Below are 22561 nucleotides of genomic sequence, written 5' to 3' on the forward strand. Positions count from 1 at the left end.
CTAGTTAATTCTGAGTCATTCTTCACATTGTATATTTCCATATGAATATATTTTAATTCAGTGTTGAACTGCATTGCAGAGTATAAATTTACTGAGATTTAACAGAAGTTGATTAAATCCTGTAGCATATCTTCAGTCTGTTTCGTATACATTAATAGACACAACTCTGAATGTTGTATTTGCCAGATTTGTTTCTTTTTTTTTACAGCAATACTTTGTCCAAATGACGAGTTTCAGTTCTGGACAGAGCGTGCTCAACGTGGAAGCAAGTCATCTAGCAAGGAGAGAGCCTCACATTTTAAAGAATTATTTGAAGCCATTGCATATGTGTGTAACTTTTATTTATTCAGTGATGTTCTATATAAAACCTGCCCCAGTCTAGCACAATAGTCGCAGCCAACAGCTCCACATGCATGCTTGATTACTATTCCCAGCTTTGAGAGATTGAAACCCTCTTTGCAACTTCAGGGATTTGGCTTCACTGGAGTGTAGTCTTTGCTTGGAAGCATAGTTCAGTGATTTCTTGAAACCGCAAAGAAGGGTTTGAAGGATTGGGTACTCTGCCCATTAGGAATTTGCCCATTTGAATGTTTTTGCTCTCTACAGAAATCAGCAGGTACTCTCAAATGTTTGAGCTTGTTGTTATCTGGCTCCATTTCAAATATTTAGGAACAACGTGGGCCAGCACATGCCCTGTGGCACCCAGTGACATCCCTGAGATAGTTGAGAATGTGCATTCATTCATAAACGTTTGGTTGATTGAGCTCTGTTTGTGAGATGTGGTGGCTGGTGAAGTGGCATGCTGGGAGGAAAGTGGTTACCATTGATAAGCAGCATCTGTGTGGGAGGGGCTCCTGATTCCTTACCTGAAATGTTGTGAAACAGAGGCATGGGCATGCTAGGTTAGCATTGCCAGCACACAGCTCATAAATGACTATGCAGCTGTTGCTGTCTTGCAGTACTGTCTAGTAAGGGCATTGGGAATCCCCTCTTCTTCTGCCACCTCTTCGTTCACTGCCAGTCACTAGTTGCCATTGTTTCTTAATATAAGCTGCTTCAGACAATGCATTTGAAAAATGGGCTACAAATAATTTCAAGAAAATAAAATACATTTGCATGTAACTGCATAAAAAACAATATTTTCACAAAAACGAACAGGGTTGTCAGTTCTTGATGTATTAGGATTTTACTGTGTGTCATGCCTTCAAAGATGCAAGTCAGCTTTCACTAATCTAGTGGCCTCCAGATGTTGATGAACTACAACTCTGGTCAGCCCCAGCCATTAGGTTGGCTGGAGCTGATGGGAGTTATGGTCCAGCAGGAAGGCACTATGTTGGCAAAGGCTGACGTTAAGTAGTGAGTAAATAACAATCAAAATGGCAAAATCCCAAAGCATTTGCAGTCAAGTTTCTTACACAGTATTTTTATTAAAATATTCATAGGTAAAGTCCCGTGTAGATTGTAGCCCTGTTCTTTGGGTAGAAAGTTATGTTTTAAAAATACACATTGTATCTCTAGGATTATTACAATTTGGACAGCTTATCTTTATTTGAAGTTGTGGATTTAGTCGAGACTACACGGGATACTGTAGATGATGTATGGAGACAGCCAGAACATGAACCTTTTCCTCAGCCACGCATGCAAAATCTTTTGGATGTCATAGGTAAAGTTGTTTGTAGAGAAACTCAATTGTGATGAACAGATGCTTAAAATATACGTTGTTGCTCTTTGAGGAATTTCTAGCATTTTGTTTTAGTACTTAGTACTCAGTGCTTCTCTAGAAGTGTGTGGAGAAGTGCCTGAAAAAGGAAGGTAATATGGAATAAAATTATCTGAACCCACGTCACTCCTCTTCCTAATGTATTCTGCTCAGTATGAGATTCCAAGTTGTCTCCAGTGTGTTGCAGATTTGCATGGACTGGACACAGCTGCTCTGTGCCTTTTATTAAATGAGGATACTGGGTATTTGGCAGTTCTGTGTGAACATACCCATAGTCTGCTGAGCCAATGTTAAATATAACGTGAAAATCTGGGGGTTAGCATTATTCCTCAACCCTTACAAGGATCTAACTGGCTCCTCTACATGCAACCTGTGTGCTGACATGGCTGCTACTCAGAGCTTTCGAGGTAAATCTTATTTGGGTCTGCCTAGATGTGCCCCTGAATCAGATAAAGACATCTCTAGTTGACCCTTCAGCCCAAGTCATTGAACAATCTGTAATGATGCTTGATGCTCCTCATGTCAAGTCAAAATCCAGCTAAGATACAATTCTAGTCTGCAACATGGATTGGCGACTATTATCTCTGTACCTTTTGTGGTATTGCTCTGCCCGAACAATCTTCTTCACTGTGTTGGTGAATGCAGATTTGGAACAAATATTTCTCTTGAAAGTTTTAAAAAAGATAAAGTAGTAAACATGATTATAGGGAAATGCAGCTATGGCAGGTTTGCCAATTTAGTGGGGGCGACATTGATTGGGTTGGACTTTGGGGTGGGGTAGTTTTTAGATAATCTTGTACTGGTAGTCAGTTATTAAGTAAAGTATCTGTGTTGTCCCTTGACTGATGGAGGCTGCATATTACATCCAATTATATGAAGTATTTGACTCAGTGGTATTAAATTTTTTGTGATAGCTGCTTGATACTGACAGCATAAAGGTGCCATGTTCTGAGCTGAATTATTACACCTGTCTAGTATGTTAAGAAGAAAGGTCTAAAGCCATAAGTAGTGATGGGGAACATTTCTTTCAGCTAGAGAAGGTACAGCGCTTGTAAGTAATTTTGCACTATCTGTATATGATTCCAGCTGGCTCTCTTGGAAGATTTGTTCAGAAGAAACTAGGAACGTTAAATCTATGGGAAGATTCCTTCCACATTGTGAAAGAAAATCTAAAGGCTGGCATCATGATTTGTGAACAATGGGTAGCAGCCTGTGATCACCTTACTGGGCAGCTTTGGCAGCGTTATACCCCACATGTATGGCAAGATGAGAAATACGTTCCTGAAATGCTAGGGAAGCTTGGTAAACGACTTGAAGAGGTATCAATTTGCTTTATTTTCTCTTTTAGGGTGAGGGGGAAGAGTTGAAGCTTTTAAACATAATGCATTCTATTGGGGAGGGCCCATAGCTTAATGATAGAGCAAAGTTCAGTCCCATGCATCTCGGAGCAGGTTCTAATAAAGACTTATGTTTGAGCATCAAGCAACTTGATGAATGATGGAGATCCGTGAGTTGCGTCTCTATTTTTGCAAAAAGCTGCTGCAGGGGACCTTATTCAGACTGGAACCCTGATGCTGAAGGGTGGGGGTGGGGAGAAACACTTTTTTAAACCCTTTCCATGTTTGAGTTTCTCTAAAGGGGGCAGTAGAAACTTCATATTTGGGGTGATTTTCTTCAATAAATTAGGTGGTGCTGTGAGGAGGAAAAGGTTAATCCTTTCCAGCACTGTTGCAATATTTAAGCAGGTAAGGGAGATAATCATGGATGCTGATTGGATCTCTAGTGCGGCTATGAGACCAAGCTGCTGTTGGTCAGAATAGACAATATTGGGTTAATAACATCAATGATCTGTCTCAGTATAAAGGAGCTTCATATGGTCAATTCCTAGGATTTTTTTGGGGTCAAAACTGTATTATTGAGAGTTCTATTCTCTTATGGAATTCCCATTAAAAAGTTTACTCCTGGCCTCAGTGATGTGTTGTTGTATTTATTACTTCAGATAATGCAACATTAATCATAGAATCATAGAGTTGGAAGAGACCACAAGGGCCATCGAGTCCAACCCCCTGCCAAGCAGGAAACAAAAATTATTCTAATTATAGATATGATCACAAATCTAAATGTTAATATGATAATGGGTTAATGTAATTTTCACTAGATTGAATGCTTTGTTGATAATTTTTAAGAGAAGGTTTTAAAATGCTCTTTTATTGCCTCTAGGATTTGTTGCATGCAGTTTTGTTAGTTGATAACCTGCTGCAGGTGAGGGGTTCATATATATATAGTTAAAATATTCCTTTTCTCGTATAGGTGCTAACTATTAGAACGCTTCATGAGAAACTTACATATTTTTTGCCAACTGGTGAACAGCAAGCACTGCACCTTGCCCAGGTCTTTGAGCCTTTTGCTGGTTTGAATCCTGTGCACTATAATCCTTATACAGAGGTATTCACACTTACATCTTATTGTTACACCCCCTTTAGATTGTATTTGATAGTTTTGATGAAAATGTCCCCAACTAAATGGGTGTTCTTTTCCCCTAGCCTTTATGGAAAGCAGCAGTATGCCAATATGAAAGGATTATTTCTCCTGCAGAACAAAAAATAGCAAGCAAATTGAAAACATTTATTTCAGAAATTCAAGACAGTCCACAACAGGTATTTTTTTTAAAAAAAAAAAATGGCATAACTAGGCATTTAAAGAAATACCTGCTAGAAATAATGGATGCTTCAAGCTTCTGGATTAGGGGGTGGCGGCTGACCTTTTTTGCCTTGTGGGCCACATTGAAAGTCAGCCACCTCTCTTGAGTGCTGCATGGCAGTAGTGGGGAAGCACAGCAAACATATATGCATGCCTGTACACACAAACAGAGGGGACGCGGGTGGCGCTGTGGGTTAAACCACAGAGCCTAGGACTTGCCGATCAGAAGGTCGGTGGTTTGAATCCCTGCGATGGGGTGAGGTCCCGTTGCTCGGTCCCTGCTCCTGCCAACCTAGCAGTTCGAAAGCACGTCAAAGTGCAAGTAGATAAATAGGTACCACTCCGGCGGGAAGGTAAACAGTGTTTCTGTGCGCTGCTCTGGTTCGCCAGAAGTGGCTTAGTCATACTGGCCACATGACCCGGAAGTTGTACGCCGGCTTCCTCAGCCAATAAAGCGAGATGAGCGCCGCAACCCCAGAGTCGGTCACGACTGGAGCTAACGGTCAAGGGTCCCTTTACTTTTGCCTTTACACACAGATACCTGACAATGAAGAGGCAATATTTCCTCCTCATTGTACTGCTGGGATAGGAGGAGAGGGACTTTCCCTCCCAGCCCAACTCTGTGATAAAGAGCAAATCCCCTCCCTTATTTACAAAGGCACCTCTTCTGCCCCCTGGCACAGTGCACTTGCTAGGTCTTAGCATACAGGAAGACATGTGCTTGGTGCCACTTGAGAGGGAGAAGAGAAGCCTTTGCAAGTAAGTGAGGACAAGAACTGGTTCTGGGAGGGCTGCCAGGCCATTGGAAGTGAATTCACAGGCTGCATGTGGGCTGCACATGCATCACCCCTGCTCTAGATAAACCATTCCCTGGTTTTATTTAGGGGCTCACTAATTAGCTACAAAGCTGAAGTATGTATTGAAAAGTCAAGCTGCTATGCTGGGTGTGTTCACCATTCTCTGGGTGTTGGGTGGGAAGCCTCCAGATCAGTCATGGGTTATGGTGTCCACTACCAATTAAAAATATAATAGTTAATGAACACCAGTCCATGATGATCCATTGCATTTGGTTTAGTAGCAATTTTTTTTAATGTATATTTCTAGCTTCTTCAAGCATTTCAGAAATACAAGGAGTTAGTAAGACGCCCAAGCATAAGCAAAGAACTGATTTTAGAAAGAGAAACTTTGCTGGCGAAACTACAGGACTCGGTCAAAGGTAAGAAATGCAATTGTTACTTTTGAAAATATGCATTGAAATAGTGTAAGGTTTGGTTGTTCATAATGTATCATGTTTGTTTTTCAATTGGGATAAATCTAATTGCATGTTTCATGATGTAACCCACACTGAAATCTGCTTGGAGATGAAGAGTAGATTAAAAAGGTTATGAGTGAAAGATCATATGGTGAGAAAATCAGGATTGAAATTTTATGAAAAGAATGCATATTCATACTTAAATCTTGCAGTTTAACAAATTCAGCAGAAGCTAGGACATACCAGTATAGAACTTTATCAAAATGTTAGTCAAACTCAAGCCTTTTTAAGCTGGGCACAAGGAGAAGAAGTTCAGTGATTCTAGAGCTGTCAGTAATATTCACTAACAATTTGCTTTTTACTGTTATACAGATTATCAAACAGATTTTGAGGCACGATGCCATGGTACTCCTGGTGAAGCATCAGGACCACTTGCTGGCAAAAATCTTTCTGAAGTTGTGAATAATATTGTTTGGGTGCGCCAGCTAGAATTAAAGGTACCAATTAAAATAATTAAGCAGATTAAATAAATACAGTGGTGCCTTGCAAGATGAAAAGAATCCGTTCCACGAGTCTCTTCGTCTAGCGGTATTTTCGTCTTGCGAAGCAAGCCCATTGACGGCTTAGCGGCTTAGCACTATTAGCGGTTTAGCGGCTTTTAGCGGCTTAGCGGCTTAGAAAAAGGGGGGCGGGAAAGGAAAAAAAACCTGCAGGAACTCGTAAGACGTTTTCATCTTGCAAAGCAAGCCCATAGGAAATTCGTTTTGCGAAGCACCTCCAAAACGGAAAACTGTTTCGTCTAGCGAGTTTTCCGTCTTGCGAGGCATTCATCTTGCGGGGCACCACTGTACATAGAAATTCACAATAACATAAAAACACAAAAATACCCAATTCAACTCAGTATTTGGCACTAAATATCACCACTGTAACCAGAGAATCAAAGAGCCAGTACCAAGGATCGTGAAATACCTGTATATATGTGTATGTGTGTGTGTGTGTGTGTGTGTGTGTATATATATATATATATATATATCTTAAATAGTCATCCAAAACACTCCATAGTTGCTGCCATCTTGATCCCTGTTAATCCAAGTAATAGGGAGAGTATTCCATAATGGAATAGGCTCTCCTCCACACCCCCATCAGATGGCATCTACAGGTTATTGTATGGTCAGGAGGGTCCAAATAGATTATTTTGTTCTTTTTTAAACAACTGCTGTTGTGGGTTCCTCAGTACAATAAACTAATGCCAAAGTCCCCTTTTAAAAATTATGTATTTATTTTTACTGCTTGCTTCTCTAGGTACCCTGCTGAGATACAGTAGTACCAAAAATTATTTATTGTGGGCTTTCAATATTCATACACTTTTTTTATTAAAAAAAGATCTTTCTATATATATTTATGTACTAACCACTCTTGTGAGCCCCTTGCTGTGATTCTGTGATGCCCCCCTTTTTTGTGACCCATCGATTCACAAAATATGCACACTTCTTAAAATTGGTTACACTGACTTTTACATTGTGACATTCGTCTCTTGGAGGGTTGACCATGGGTCGGTGTGACCCTCTTACTGAAAATGGCTAGGTACTCCAATGGTGGTTACATTATTTCAAGTCTCATATAGAACACAATCTAGATTGTGCTCTGTGAGAGAAAATGTAGGTGTACAGCTCTCCACAAGTGTAAGGGAACCTGATAGTTTGAGCAGGTTTAGGCAGTCTGTAGTCTGATATTCTGAATAATAAATTATTGTCTACATGCTAAACTACGTGCTAAACTTCCAATCTTTGAACATTCAAGGTAGATGATGCCATTAAGATCGCAGAGGCCCTTCTTTCAGACCTGTCTGGATTTCACAATTTCCGACGAACTGCAGATGATCTTCTAGAACATTTTAAAGTATATGAACAGGAACAATTTGATTATTGGTCCAGGGACATTCAGGCAGGGTTGTCAAACCCCAAGTCTGGTCTTTGGTAAGTGTAAAAAAAATTGCCTTCAGACTCTTCAATGCTGTGATTCTAAGAGCAACTCTAGAACCTGTAGTTAAGCATTTTAGTAGGATAAGGTTTGAGTCAAGCAGGTGCATTTTTAAAAAAGATCTAAAGCATCTCTCTAGAGCAGTGTTTCCCAACCTTGGGCCTCCAGCTGTTTTTGGACTACAACTCCCATCATCCTTAGCTAGCAGGACCAGTGGTCAGGGATGATGGGAAATGTAGTATGAAAAACAGCTGGAGACCCAAGTTTGGAAAACCCTGCCCTAGAGGACTAAAGAACCCAGATCATGATGGTAGAACTTTTACAGAGTGATTTACAACTGTTGTGGGTGTCCATGCAAATTGCAGATGCGAAAACTAATTTTGATTCTTGTTTCGCACTTCTTGTGCTTCTTGCATGAGGTTCTTCTTCTGAAATGAGCTGTTAAGTTGTAGAGTAGGAAGTAATGGCTTAACGGGGGGAATGGCAATGTTGCTCATCATTGAGAACAGTGCAGTGACTCCATCTGTTTTGCTCATAGACCTTCCTCTGCCATGAGGCAGAGTTTGAAGACCTTCACTCTGGCAGCTTATTGTAGGGGACATTGAACTGAGGGGAACGTGCACTCCCTTGAATGTGCCTAGCAAAGAAAGGAGCAAAAAAGCAGTGTGGCTTCTGTTACTTCACTGAGGAGAGGGGTGAGCCTCCTTCAGTAGAAATGTGTGTGAAGCACAAATGATGAGTGGAAGCATTCCATCGCTTCCACTGAAAAAGCTGTAGCTGATTTCACTGCTTTCCTCATTACGGGCTGCTGCTTTCACAGTGCTCTGAGCAGTGAGAGGAAGTGCAAGTTCTCACACAAATTCATTCTCACTCACCTGATTGCCTCTACCACCAATTCCTCATGCAGGGGAGGGTTAACAGATGGCAGTTACAGAGACACTAGGTGAGATCCACAGAGGCTGCACAGCTTCTTCCATGCTTGGGAACCCTGCTCAATGTGAGAGGATTGGGATCCTAGTTGGTTTGTTGTATGTTGGAGAGAAATAAGGTTAGGGTGGTGATGTAGGCAGAGTAGCTGGACATCCATAAAGGGCTGCCAAAAAGCGAGGAAGCAGAATAGCTGCCTGCATTCTCAAGTGCCTGTGTGAAACCACGACTACGGCACTTTCTTAATCCTTCCAACCAGAAGAGGTAGCAGCGGTAAAAATGGTTGGCTTGTACAGTATATTTTATGCCTTTGTTATAGCTGTGGCTTAGAATGGAAACAGCTGGCATAGGTGATAGCTAGTTCAGCCCCCACATCCCAGTTTATAGTGCAGGCTATATTGCTACTGAAAAATAATGTCTAGTAATGGAAATGTTTTGGTTTAGCTTACAGGCCAGCAGTCCTGTTATGGAACTTGATCACTCTGATGGAGCATTAAAAATACATTATTCGGATCGCTTGGTGGTGCTCCTAAGAGAAGTGCGTCAACTGTCTGCGCTTGGCTTTGTAATTCCTGCCAAAATACAGCAAACTTCAAGCACAGCACAAAAATTCTGCAAACAAGCAGTTATTCTCAAGCAGGTATGACACCATGAGCTAGAAGTTCTGACTCTACTGAGCACTGTCAATCTGAATGGATTGGTTCTATCTAGGATGGGACTCATGATAAATTTACCTTGAGGGTCTGCTTCTGTTACAATGTATTTTGTGAGAGTATGAGTAGGGAGTAAGTTCAGCCCCGAAAGGTGTTAAAATTGTATTTAGTTCTGAAACCGAATCAAAGGGTATGGTGCAATTTGAACTAAACTTTGCACCCAAACGTAGATGTGCGGTTTATTTCTCTGTACCAGATGTAAATTACAGTAATATTTGTCAAATGGTGGTCCTCAGTGCTCACTGCATCCTCTGTTGTCTGCCCTTCCAACTGGCAGTGCTGCAGCCTTTTGATTCCCCGAATGCCAAGTATATAGTTATGTGCGGGAGGTGCTTAGAGAGTAAGGCTGTAGCATGGAAATTTGGAGGGATGAGAAGAAAAGAAAGACAGGAAACAGATGATAGAGAAATGAAGTCTGAGAGAAGTAATGGAAAGTGGAGGTAGAGTGCAAAAAGGATGGATGGACTGAGAAACAGGACAAGAGCCTGGGATTTCTGCTGTGCCTTCTGCTTCTGTCACACAAACCAGTGCTCCCTTTTACCCGCCTGGTCTTCTGTTGACTAATTCTGCAGTAACAGCTATCTGCTGTCTGTCAGAACAGCCTGGTTTTGGGCAAGAGTGTGTGTGGGGGGGCAAGGTGGGGGGGGGGGAGAAAAGATGGAACTGAGTAAATGTGGTTGGGGGACAGGGAAGATTGCAGGGGAATGGTCTCTCTTCTTCAGAGAAAGGACCAGAGGAGGCACTGAAGGAAATTTGAAAGATAGAAGTTAATATTTAAAAATAAATAAAAATGAAGTGAGGACAGAGAGGGATAAGAGAAGGAAGTTGTTATAGTAGGAAGAAGAATGTGAAAGACGCAGAGAGGATGGATGAAAGAGAGCACCATGGAGATAGAAAGTTTGAAAATATCTTTTCTCCGAAGGTGATGAACACATGGTGTGATGGATTATGCTGCCCTCTTGTGCCCAAACCATTCAGTGTAATGTTATAATGGACTCAAGTGATTTGGCTCTCCCTAGTGCAAGTAAATAAATTTAAAAGTTTGAGCATATCCTGGACACAGACAATTTTGAGGATTGTCTGACTGATTTTTATAAGCAAGGGCAGATGGCTTAGTAATAAATAGTGGCAGAACGTATGCTGGTGTCTTGTGATTGAGGCTAATATTTCAAGCACTTATTGTAGAGTATTAGCTGTAAATGTTTATCTAATTTAGATATGGTAGAAACAATAAAGAAGGGGATATATATGTGGTCATTGTACCTGAGTCTCATGGTCTTTCAAGTCGTTAGATTGACGTTGCAATCTTGTGCACACTTACCTTGGAGCTAGCCTCCTTGAATACAGTAAGACTTAACCTGTGGTTAAACATGCATATGCTTGCACTATGAGTTGCTTTTCTGTTTAAATGAAATGGAAACAATATTCTAAAGAATAAACAGAGAAAAATACATTTAAATTTAGAAGTGGTGCTTATGCATAACAGACTTCATATGCTTTGTTTTTATAGGTGGCACATTTTTACAACAGTATTGATCAGCAGATGATTCCAAGTCAGAAGCCAATGATGCTACAGTCTGCTTTAGCATTTGAACAGATAATTAAAGTAATATAATTTTTATTGCTTCAATATTTTATTATTCCCGGAAGCTGTCTTGTATATTCCCTGTTTTGTATATTTCCTGTGCTGTCTGTCTTTTGGCCATTATTGTTCAGTATGTCTGATTACATCTCTTAATGTCCATGGATATTGATGTTTTGCATGGAATTTCAGAAGACGTAGAGGAGGAAATAAATGCCTTTGTTGTAGTAATCATGTTGTTTGAAACATACGTATTTACACTAGTTTGTTTTCCTCTCAAAGCCATTGTTAGGGAAAGTGGACTTGAGCATCAATTCTCCTTCACTGGAGCAAGTTATCCCAAAATGGATTTACCCCTACTTGCTCTGTGTCAGTCACTACAAATATTTAAGCTTCTGTTAGTGGAGATCTTACTCAGTTTCCAGTCATGTCTGCTTTATTTACTGGGACTGCAATCCTATTCACATTTACCCATTGTTGTCCTTATGTTTTAAAACTCCTTTGGAGATGACATGCTTGGTGATATTTAAATGTCGATAATATGCCCTTTCCCTCCATAACTGCATGTTCATATATGCTATCCATCTATTATGGAGTTCTGGAGTTGAAACTATAAATGGATCCTACTACAGTGTCAAGGCAGAACAGTGACATTGATAAGGTGGTTGTCAGTGCTATTCATAAAGCTTTGAAACTGTAGCAGAATTGCAGTGGTAAAGGGAAAACTTGTCAGTTTCATGTTTTCATTCATGTATGTCATATGTATAGCCAGACTACAGCAGTATTATACTTACACAGCTTTGAGCATCATCTGTGCAGATAGCCCAGTTACAATTTCATGGTAAAAATGATAATCCCTTGTGTCTGTTTCTCCTCTTATTTCTCTGTGGAGCAGCAATTGCATTGGCACATGAGAGGACAGGGAATGTTTTTCTAGCAGCAGCTAACAGGAACTCAGTTGAGAGTAATTTTATTTGCCTTGAGCAGTGGCAGTGCTCCCTTTTATGAACAAACAAGTAAATATTTGCATGCGCTTCCTTTCTTTGGTAGCATTCAAAAGCAGAGGGACAGATAACATGGGATAATCCTAAAGAGCTTGAAGCATATATCAAGAAGCTTCAAATTGCAGCAGAACGGCTTGCTACTGAAAACAGAAAATTAAGGAAATGGCATACTAATTTCACAGAAAAGGTATATGGCTTGACTGGCATATATTAATTTGCTTTATTATTTCCTTCCACTTGATTGATGACCACATTTAGTATGTTTTGAATTCTTCTTGATAGGTTGTTGGCCTCATGAACATAGATCTGCTTCGGCAACAACAGCGCTGGAAAGATGGCTTGCAGGAACTCCGAGGGGTGTTTTCCAACCTTGAGTCACAGGCATGGTTGCATTGTTACTTAACTGCCAGTACTATTTAAGTAAAAATAAATGCACATGTATTTATAGGTGAATGTGCGGAACTTTTTGTACAAAATGTTTGTTAAAAGCTGTCAGTTCATCAAGAATATGGATACATTTGGAAATAGACTAGGTTCATTGTTGAGGATCCTGCTTGCTTTGCAACTCACTGACTGGCCTGAACCAAGGCATTATCACACATAACTTTCCTTACAGTTCCTGGGAAGATTCAAAAACTAGATAAGCCAGAGGGATTAGTTCAACTCTCTCCTGTACTGTAAGATATACCATAGATACCAAATCCTCTTAGTTGCCGGGATAATCTTTTTTTGAAAACGAAGGTGGTTTCTAGGCAGTTTTCTGAGTCAATTAGTTCTCATGGTGAATGGCTTCTATGGTTAGGACTTCTTAACTGTTGACTGTGTTCTAATATTGTCAAATGATAGGGTTTCCTTGCACGTGACATGAAAGCATGGAGGCTGCACTGGAACCATCAATTGTATAAAGCTCTGGAGCATCAGTATCAAATGGGCTTGGAAGCACTCAATGAAAATTTACCAGAAATAAACATTGATCTAACTTACAAGTAAGTTTCTTTCAGTTAGCAAAATCAACAACAATATGTACATTTCCATACCTACTAATATAGTAATTGCAACCTGGCTGGTCCATGGTATGTGATTCTAATCGCTAATGTATTTTAAAAAACATTTTTTTTCAGACAAGGAAGAATACAGTTTAAACCTCCTTTTGAAGAAGTACGAGCAAGATATTATAGAGAAATGAAGAGATTCATATCTATTCCAAACCAATTTAGGGGTGTGAGTGAAACTGATGAGGAGTGCATTTTTTCTGTCATGACTGAAAGAAACGCAAGTGGATTTCTCACCACTTTCAGTAAAGCGGAAGACTTGTTCCGAAGATTGGCAGAAGTTGCGGACCAATTTAAGGTGCAGAAATACTTGCATTTGCTTCAAGGGCTTTTAAACATGGGCTTAGAAGCAGCTTAACCTTCATTTATATTCCATTCTGCTTACTCAAGCACCTGAGTGCTTCTTCACTTCATGTTGCAATCACATTTGTTGCAGGTCATGTATTTATATTGCTTGCAATAAACATGTAAGGTATATAGATTAGAAATGCGTCTCTTAAGGGCATGCACCAGAGTGTGCTGATTGGCTGTGTCTTCCTAGCACATGGCTGCTGCATGCTAATTGCTGTACATCTGCTATTTGCTTGAACTTACTTACTCAAATATACAGTGGTACCTCGGGTTATGTACTTAATTCATTCCGGAGGTCAGTTCTTAACCTGAAACTGTTCTTAACCTGAAGCAGCACTTTAGCTAATGGGGCCTTCCGCTGTTGTCATGCTGCCGGAGCACAATTTTTGTTCTCATCCTGAAGCAAAGTTCTTAACCCGAGGTACTATTTCTGGGTTAGCGGAGTCTGTAACCTGAAGTGTATATAACCTGAAGCGTATGTAACCCGAGGTACCACTGTAAGTTCCACTAAGATCAATGGGAGTTATTTGTAAATTTGCTTAGAACTGCAGCCTTTTGTTCTATATATCAAATATGAAATATAATTGCTGCTCAAATTTTATGATTATTAGAGATGGATTGCCCATAAGTATTCAACAAATGTTTAGTAGGAGGTTCTTAAGTGTGGCTAGGACATGCTAACCAGTAGGATTTGGCTGAAGCAGTGCAAATATGGTGTATAAAGGAACTTCTGTTACGAGCTTCAATCCCACAAGGCACTTAATTTGAATGTCAGCACTTGTGAACTAGAGTTCTTTCAGAATTTTCTTTTGGATTAGCTGTCTGACCTTAAGTGTAGAGTTTTGGAGGAGGAATTTGAAAAGAAGCTGTGGGAATATGGACATCGTTGCATGACCAGCTGCTTAAGAAACAGCTGGAACATGTCAATCTCAGCTATTGTGTTTAAATTGATTAATTCACCAGAGGTGGCTTTAAGGGCCAGGTATACACTGTGTGTGTAGACAGGCTGTAAGATTTCTGAAATGTCCAAATAGATGGTAGGACAGTGATCTGAGACTCGCAAACACAGAGGCCTTTGGAGTCCTGCAGTTCCTTTTCATTTTTTGGCCTCATGAAAGCATGGCCATTTAAATAAACGGTGTACCTCCTCTATCTAGCATGAGATGCCATCATGGACAGTGAAACTGCAGGGAGTGTATACCTACAGTTTCTGGTATGAAAAGATGGGATTGTGCTTTGATTTATGATGTCAAGGGTTCATGTAGGTAAGAACCGACTTCATCAGAGTCATTAGAGTCATGCTTTGTTTGCCTGTTTAGAAAATTAGCATTTTGTTTTTTAAAAAATGTTGAGTATTTTACACAAAGGACCTTTCATCTTCTCTGTTATAAAAATATGGATGCTACGGCAAAGGAGTGGGTTATAATTGGACGAGTCGATATGGAAGCTATGGTGGAGAATCATCTTTTCAATGAACAGGACTGGGAAAAAAATTTCAAAGCCCTAAAAGTGCGAGGAAAAGAAGTGGAGCGCCTTCCAAGGTATTGTACCCTGGAAGAACTATAAATGAGTAATAAGTTCCTGCATGTGTTAGTTTTGATAGCATGGACTGCATGAGCAAATTCATTTTATGCCTGAATAATCTGTCAGTGGAAATTGGGAGGTGGGGGAATCTCATTTGGGGTAATTTTTAGTGTGAGTGGACATGGAACAGATCAAAGTTATTAGGCATACTCATGCAGGGAAGTACTTATTGAGATAATTTAGTCACAGGATGTTTAGGGCTATAGTGATTAAAACCAGAATCTTGAACTGAGTCTCATGATAAATTGAAAATCAGAGAAGCCAGTGCCAGGTCAGTCTAGTCAAAATCTCTCTAAAGAGAGTTAAACCACAATTTGAATGATTGGAGTGTCTGATGTAGAGCAATGTGGGGCAGCCTTCTGGTGTGCCAAAAAGCTGAACAACTTGGGGATGCATATGAATATTATCAGCACCCATTCCCCTGAATTTGAATTTGCATGCTCTGCGCTCCTTTGCCCTGCATGCATGAGAAGAGCTTTCAAATAAACTAGTTTCTTCTTATAGTCAAATTTGAGAGACTTTAGTTTCTTCTCATTGTGGTTAATTAATGAACCAAACTATTAAACCACAAACAGGTTTATTTATTCATATGCAATGTGAGAAGCTTTCAGTGATTTCGACTTGAATGTGAAAGAGATGATGGAGGTGTGGGAGAAGAGTCAAAGGTTTGTTCAGGCTCATGTTTATAATGACAGCCCATGGTTTGTTGTTACAAATGGACCATATTTCAAATATGTACAGTTTAAAGTTTATTTTAAACTCTGTATTCTATATTATTCTATAATTGGTTTTCTTAATTCTTGAAGCACTGTGAAGGTTGATTGCATAATAGTGAATTGCAACCCTGTGAAGTCTATGATTGATGATCTTATCCAGAAGTTGTATGATGTTCTCGTGATGTCTTTGAGAAAGTCCATACAAGGTAATGCTCAAAAGAGAGAAACGTTCTTGCTAAAGTCTTAGAAAATAGCAGTAAATTGTTCACTCCTGCTCCCTCTGTGAAAAACAGTTACCTTGCATAGCATTATTTTAGTTATCAGATATGTTGTAACATATAGTGACTCTGGTGGGCGTGCTGGCATGGCCTTTGAAAAGTAACATTTGTGCACTTGGTTGCATCATCCATAATAACATTTCATAATAAGAGCGATGATTTTGCATATTAAACGGTCTTATCCCACATTCATCTTTTGCTGCTCAGTAAGTAATATTAACTGCAGTGGGACTAAGCATTCTTAAGTGATATTTCACCAATTAAACTGTTTTGGGTTGTACTGTTATTAAGGGCTGTGCATTATGTCTAGTTACAACCCCAATTTTTAAAAACTGTTAAAATCCAGTACGATGCTTTTGTCCGGTTGCTTATGCTGTTTTCCTTGTGGGAGGAAAGAAAGAAAAGACTTTCCTCTGCTGTACCATTTGTGTTGTGTTAAACCAAAACTTTTGTTTTCTATTTTCCTTTGTTTAGGTCATCTACATGATATTTCTTCATTTCTCAATGATGCCATGAAAACCTTGATAGCAAGGCCCCAAACTGTAGATGAAATAACAGAAGATAATTTAAAATATAAAAACCTAAAAGACAAAAAAGAAGAGGTAATTTTTTTCTGTACTACCAAGTCTCCCCTGCACAGAGGGGGTCGCTGTAGGATACAACATACCATCTCTTGGCATTGCATATGGGCATTCATCATGCCAAGTGGTCATGGTGAATGGGAGACATTTCATATCCCTGTACAGTTCTCCTCGCTCTGCTTGGTCAAGGACGCAAACATCAGGCTCTTGTTCCCTGACCAAATGGAGGTGCCTGGCCAGGTAGGGGATATGGGAGGTGATTACAGGTCTATTGCCCTTTGAGTGAATGAGTATCTCAGGTGGGGTGAGCGCCATCTAGTGTTTGCAGGCAGGATTTCAGTCAAATAAGAGATTTCTGCTGTCACCTGGCCAGACCCTACCAGTTTTTATTTCTGCCTTCATGCTGAGAGTTTTTTCTGTGCTTGTTTGTGGTTTAAAAAGAGTTGTGTTTTCGCAGTGTCATTTGTGTGGGGAGTGGGTGAGCCTGGGCCTGTTTTATGAGGGCCACTCCATTGATTTCATTGTGTGGCTTGACTTAACAGCACCCTTTTTGCTGGTGGAACTTAGGCCAGATCACCAGACCATGTTACCGAGGTGAATTGGTTTAGCACCTAGTGTAAGGCACACCCCTACCACCATTCCTGTCCCTTTCCCATCACTCACTTGGAGCCTTCGCCTTTTCTGGACCTACACTGACCTGAGATCCACCAGGATCAGCTAACTGATGCCCTGTTCAGCTAGAGTGAGAGACTTAAGCTGCCATATCTGTGTCTGAATGACAATTGTACCCAAAGTCTTGCTCAATATAAAGAAAATTAAGAAACTTGGAAAACTGTTATTGCAGTTTAAATAAATCTAAAACAAAGGTTAATGTTGTAGCATTTAGTGGCATAAACAAATACGTTGGCATTGACAATTTTACTCATTAAAAAACCTTCTTTGTTTAGATCTTCCGTCTCTTTCAAGAAGCAGAAGGTAAAAACAAACTTCTGCGAACTGTGGCTGGTGGGGGCATTGAAACAATTGGCAACCTGAGAGCTACGTGGGATAAATTTGAATTAATGATGGAAAGTCACCAGCTTATGATAAGAGAGCAGGTAATTTAGGGTGAATTGTAAACGTTCCCCCCTTTGACTTACTTTTTTCAGTTGTGCATGAACATCTTGTGATTCTGTCAGGTGATTCTGTAGGGATGGGACCGTTTTTCAGCTTGAGGGCAGTATTTCCTTGGGGGCATCTTTCCGGGGCCACATGCCAATAGTGGGCAGGGCCTGGAGGCAAGAGTGGGGAGAGCAACACGTGTAAATTTTACCTGTGTACATTAGACTATTTCCTGCACACACACCCCTCTAGTCTTCATCAAGCAAGAGTTGTTAACAGAATAGCCTGCTGGATCAGGCCAGTGGTCCATCTAGTCCATAGCTGTCAACGTTTCCCTTTTTTAAAGGGAAATTCCCTTATTCCTCATAAGAAAAGGGAAAAGTTGACAGCTATGATCTAGTCTAGCATCCTGTTTTCACAGTAGCCAACCAGATGTCTGTGGGAAGCCAGCAAACTGGGCATGAGCACAACAGCGTTTTTCCTACCTGTGCTTCCCTGCAACTGGTATAACATTCAAGGACACGTTCAAGCCAGGCAAAAGTGCTCTGCATGTGAAGCAGAGCTGTAGAGAGAGTTGCAAGGGCCAGATAGAGAGGCCTGGAGGTCTGTATTTGGTCCTCAGGCCTTCAGTTCCCGACCCCTCTGACAGTGTAACTTTGGTTTAGAGGGCCATAATGCTTTGGCCAGTACAGTGGTACCTTAGTTGTCAAACTTAATCCATTCCGGGAGTCCGTTTGACTCCCAGAACTGTTCGAAAACCAAGGCGTGGCTTCCGATTGAGTGCAGGAAGCTCCTGCAGCCAATTGGAAGCCACAGAAGCCGTGTCAGATGTTCGGCTTCCAAAAAACGTTCGCAAACCGGAACACTTACAGTGGTGCCTCGCAAGACAAAATTAATCCATTCCGCGAGTCTCTTCGTCTTGCGTTTTTTTCGTCTTCCGAAGCACAGCTATTAGCAGCTTAGCGGCTATTAGCGGCTTAGCGGCTATTAACGGCTTAGCGGCTTTAAGAAAAAGGAAACAAACTCGCAAGAACTCGCAAGACGTTTCGTCTTGCGAAGCAAGCCCATAGGGAAATTCGTCTTGCGGAACGACTCAAAAAACGGAAAACTCTTTCGTCTAGTGAGTTTTTCGTCTTGCGAGGCATTCATCTTGCGGGGCACCACTGTACTTCTGGGTTTGCGGCGTTTGGGAGCCAATTTGTTCGGGAGCCAAGCCATTCCACAACCAAGGTACCACTGTAGAGTCTTCTGGACAGCTCAACATGTTTTGCAACAGGATTTGGGAGCAAGGACAGCTGAATAGAGGAAGTGTGGAGGGAATGTTGTTTGGGACCACCCTGCAAATGTTTACATGGCAAAAAAATATGTCCAGAGGTTTACTTTACATCAGACAATCTAAAAATATTATTAATAAAAGCCTATAGTTGTGAACACAGATGCTTCAATAACATGTTCTTTGAGGACCACTTGACCCACTGCACAGCACCAAATGTGATTTTGCCACCAAATCCACATTTTACTGTCATGAGTTGGCTCTGTGACAAGTGTATCTACATAATTCCTTTTCTATGAAATATAAAATACGGCAATGCTAGTTTGAATAATAGCTACTCTACTATGTCTGTAATGCACTATTAGGCAGACTGATAGCATCTGTCTGCTTTTAGTATAAGCTTTCCAAGGAAAGTAGTAAGATTTTCATTTTAAACCTCACTTTTTGTTCTTTAGATTGAAGTGATGAAAAGTAATGTGATGTCACGTATTCATACATACTTTCAAGAACTGGAGAAGTTTAAAGCTCGCTGGGACCAGTTAAAACCCAAGGATGATGTAATTGAAACAGGTCATCATGATTTGCTGCAGAAGAGTGCTGAGACCATAAAAGAAAAGAAAATTGAGTTTGATGAACTTGAGAACACAAAACAAAAGTTAATGTATGTTTATTTCTCCATATGCATGAATATATGTATTACCCTATAAGTGGTGTCCAGGACAGGTGAGGGGGTGGTGGGGTTTGTGATTTATATTTGTTATTATGCATTTTGTGTTTTTTATCTTGTATTTTTATGTTGTGAACCGTCCTGAGATCTACCGATGAAGATTTTAATAAATATAAACAAATAATAAATAAAATAATAAAGTCTTGTAAATACAATTTTTGAAAGCAAGCTAGACAATAATGAGCAGAATATAACCATGTATAAAGTGTCATTTCCTGAAATTGTCAATTCTGGGTCTTGTAATGCTTAAATAGCAAGGCAATATATGTAGTAATTATAATTTTGGAATGGAAAGATCCTGAATTTTCTTTAGCTTTGCGTAAAAGATATCCTGTGAATGCAAACATCCACATTAGTAGAACCTTATATAGTTCACCTGGCCAGGATACTGTTGTTGCCTAGAGAACTTTAGTTATGTAATAAGAATAAAATGGCCCAGTTAATGGTTTGAGAGCAGCTGATATTTCAGCATTGTTGAAGCCATGTGGATGGAAGCCTCTTTTAGCCCAGTCTGAGCTCTTTAAGGGAAGAGGGGGATATAAAATTTTATCTGGGATACAATTTTAACATTGCCATGTTCTTTTCCTTCAGCAATGACTGCTGTCACTTTGAATTAGAAGAGCCTGATTTCTCTTTAGCCGATGAAATACGCAGAGACATTGAGAGCTGTGCAGAAATTTGGGCATTATATGAACAATTCCAAGAAGGTTTTCAAGAAAAAGCTAATGAAGACTGGATTACATTCAGGTCTGTCTTTCTTCTGAACTGCTGGCATTCCTTGGTTATAACAGTAGTTGACCCATTGTGAACTTTCTTTGACATGTGTTCCATTGCAGAAGCAAGACCTACTTGTTTGAAGAATTCTTACTGAGCTGGCATGACAAACTGAGAAAGATTGAGGAACACACTATAATGACTGTGAAGTTGCAGAAAGAAGTTGACACATACAAAGTAAGGTGCTGAATTTAAAAGGGGAAGAAAGCAAAAAGGATGTATTGGGATACTTTGTACCAAATTTATGAGAGGTGTTTTTATCTATAAATGTATATATGTTTATGGAGGGTTAAATTCAATAGTTGTTCAAGAAGAAGGCATCTCATATTACCATATTTTTCGCTCTATAAGACGTACCAGACCACAAGACGCACCTAGTTTTTGGAGGAGGAAAACAAGAAAAAAAATATTCTGAATCTCAGAAGCCAGAACAGCAAGAGGGATCGCTGCGCAGTGAAAGCAGCCATCCCTCTTGCTGTTCTGGCTTCTGGGATAGCTGCGCAGCCTGCATTCGCTCCATAAGACGCACACACATTTCCCCTTACTTTTTAGGAGGGGAAAAGTGCGTCTTATAGAGCAAAAAATACGGTAATTAATTAATTTTTAACTCACCCTTTCTTGCAAAAGGAGCCCAGGAAGATAAGGAATTGTTCTGTCATGCAGAAAGTTAGATAAATTTTGAGCTTCCTTCCAGATTTTAATAATGCTTTGCATGCATATAACTGTTAAGTATTCAGAAGAATAATCTAGTTGTCTGAATGTAACAAGGTTATATTAAAACGAGATAGACTCATACATATACCTTTATTTATTTATTGCCAAAGATGACACTTCCTGTCTTGAAATACGTTAGAGGAGAACATCTGTCGCCAGATCATTGGCTGGACCTCTTTCGTATTCTTGGTCTTCCCAAGGGTACTAGTCTAGAGAACTTGGTGTTTGGAGACCTTCTAAAAGTGGCTGATGTCATCGTGGAGAAAGCAGCAGAACTGAAGGCAAGAATTACTTTTCAAAGTTGTACTGAGAAGCAGAAAATTATACGGAGCAGTTACTTGGCTATTAAAACATTTTTGTAGTTTCCATTCTTCTGTGGTGCTGAATGGTGGGCATGTGGATCAAGGTTGCCCTCTAGTGTCCAAAGCTGGGAAACACAATTCATTCTCAGGGGGTCACTCTCTGGATCAGAGGGATGTGCTGTGGTCTAAACAACTGATCCTCTTGGCCTTGCCGGTCAGAAGGTCGGTGGTTTGAATCCCTGCACCAGGGTGAGCTCCCATTGCTGTGTCCCAGGTCCTGCCAACCTAGCAGTTCGAAAGCATGCCAGTGCACGTAGATAAGTTGGTACTGCTGCGGCAGCAAGTAAACAGCCACATGACCTAGAAAGCTGTCTGTGGACAAACGCCGGCTCCCTCAGCCTGAATGCGAAGTGAGCGCCGCAACCCCATAGTCGCCTTTGATTGGACTTAACCATCCAGCGGTCCTTAACCTTTACCTTACCATACTCTCTGGATCATAGAATCATAGAATTGTAGAGATGGAAGGGATCATAGAATCATAGAGTTGGAAGAGACCACAAGGGCCATCGAGTCCAACCCCCTGCCAAGCAGGAAACACCATCAGAGCACTCCTGACATATGGTTGTCAAGCCTCTGCTTAAAGACCTCCAAAGAAGGAGACTCCACCACACTCCTTGGCAGCAAATTCCACTGTCGAACAGCTCTTACTGTCAGGAAGTTCTTCCTAATGTTTAGGTGGAATCTTCTTTCTTGTAGTTTGGAACCATTGCTCCGTGTCCGCTTCTCTGGAGCAGCAGAAAACAACCTTTCTCCCTCCTCTATGTGACATCCTTTTATATATTTGAACATGGCTATCATATCACCCCTTAACCTCCTCTTCTCCAGGCTAAACATGCCCAGCTCCCTTAGCCGTTCCTCATAAGGCATCGTTTCCAGGCCTTTGACCATTTTGGTTGCCCTCCTCTGGACACGTTCCAGTTTGTCAGTGTCCTTCTTGAACTGTGGTGCCCAGAACTGGACACAGTACTCCAGGTGAGGTCTGACCAGAGCAGAATACAGTGGCACTATTACTTCCCTTGATCTAGATGCTATACTCCTATTGATGCAGCCCAGATCCCGAGCCTCATTTAGTTCACACCCCTTGCAATGCAGGAATCTCAACTAAATCTCAACTAAAGCACCTATGACAAATGGCCATCCAAAGGCAGACCATTGGTCCATCTAGCTCAG

The 22561-nt window shown here is 40.6% G+C and overlaps 1 protein-coding gene across 2 annotated transcripts in view; it reads left to right on the forward strand.

Annotated features, from left to right (window-relative positions):
• The window catches only part of DYNC2H1 (dynein cytoplasmic 2 heavy chain 1), a 147931-nt gene that overhangs the window by 5128 nt on the left and 120242 nt on the right, over positions 1-22561 (forward strand). For both annotated transcript variants that reach the window (XM_081859973.1, XM_081859974.1), the window contains 22 exons: positions 209-327; positions 1519-1663; positions 2807-3039; positions 4031-4165; positions 4264-4377; positions 5525-5636; positions 6045-6169; positions 7473-7648; positions 9024-9219; positions 10803-10898; positions 11925-12065; positions 12161-12259; positions 12725-12864; positions 13000-13228; positions 14695-14822; positions 15672-15787; positions 16334-16461; positions 17388-17537; positions 19270-19475; positions 20133-20288; positions 20378-20492; positions 21140-21310. In XM_081859973.1, coding sequence (XP_081716099.1) covers positions 209-327; positions 1519-1663; positions 2807-3039; positions 4031-4165; positions 4264-4377; positions 5525-5636; positions 6045-6169; positions 7473-7648; positions 9024-9219; positions 10803-10898; positions 11925-12065; positions 12161-12259; positions 12725-12864; positions 13000-13228; positions 14695-14822; positions 15672-15787; positions 16334-16461; positions 17388-17537; positions 19270-19475; positions 20133-20288; positions 20378-20492; positions 21140-21310 — 3230 coding nt within the window. The remainder of the gene's footprint in view (positions 1-208; positions 328-1518; positions 1664-2806; positions 3040-4030; positions 4166-4263; positions 4378-5524; positions 5637-6044; positions 6170-7472; positions 7649-9023; positions 9220-10802; positions 10899-11924; positions 12066-12160; positions 12260-12724; positions 12865-12999; positions 13229-14694; positions 14823-15671; positions 15788-16333; positions 16462-17387; positions 17538-19269; positions 19476-20132; positions 20289-20377; positions 20493-21139; positions 21311-22561) is intronic.

This window comes from Podarcis erhardii, assembly GCF_964252035.2.
Source record: "Podarcis erhardii genome assembly, chromosome: 4".
Taxonomy (NCBI): Eukaryota; Metazoa; Chordata; class Lepidosauria; order Squamata; family Lacertidae; genus Podarcis; species Podarcis erhardii.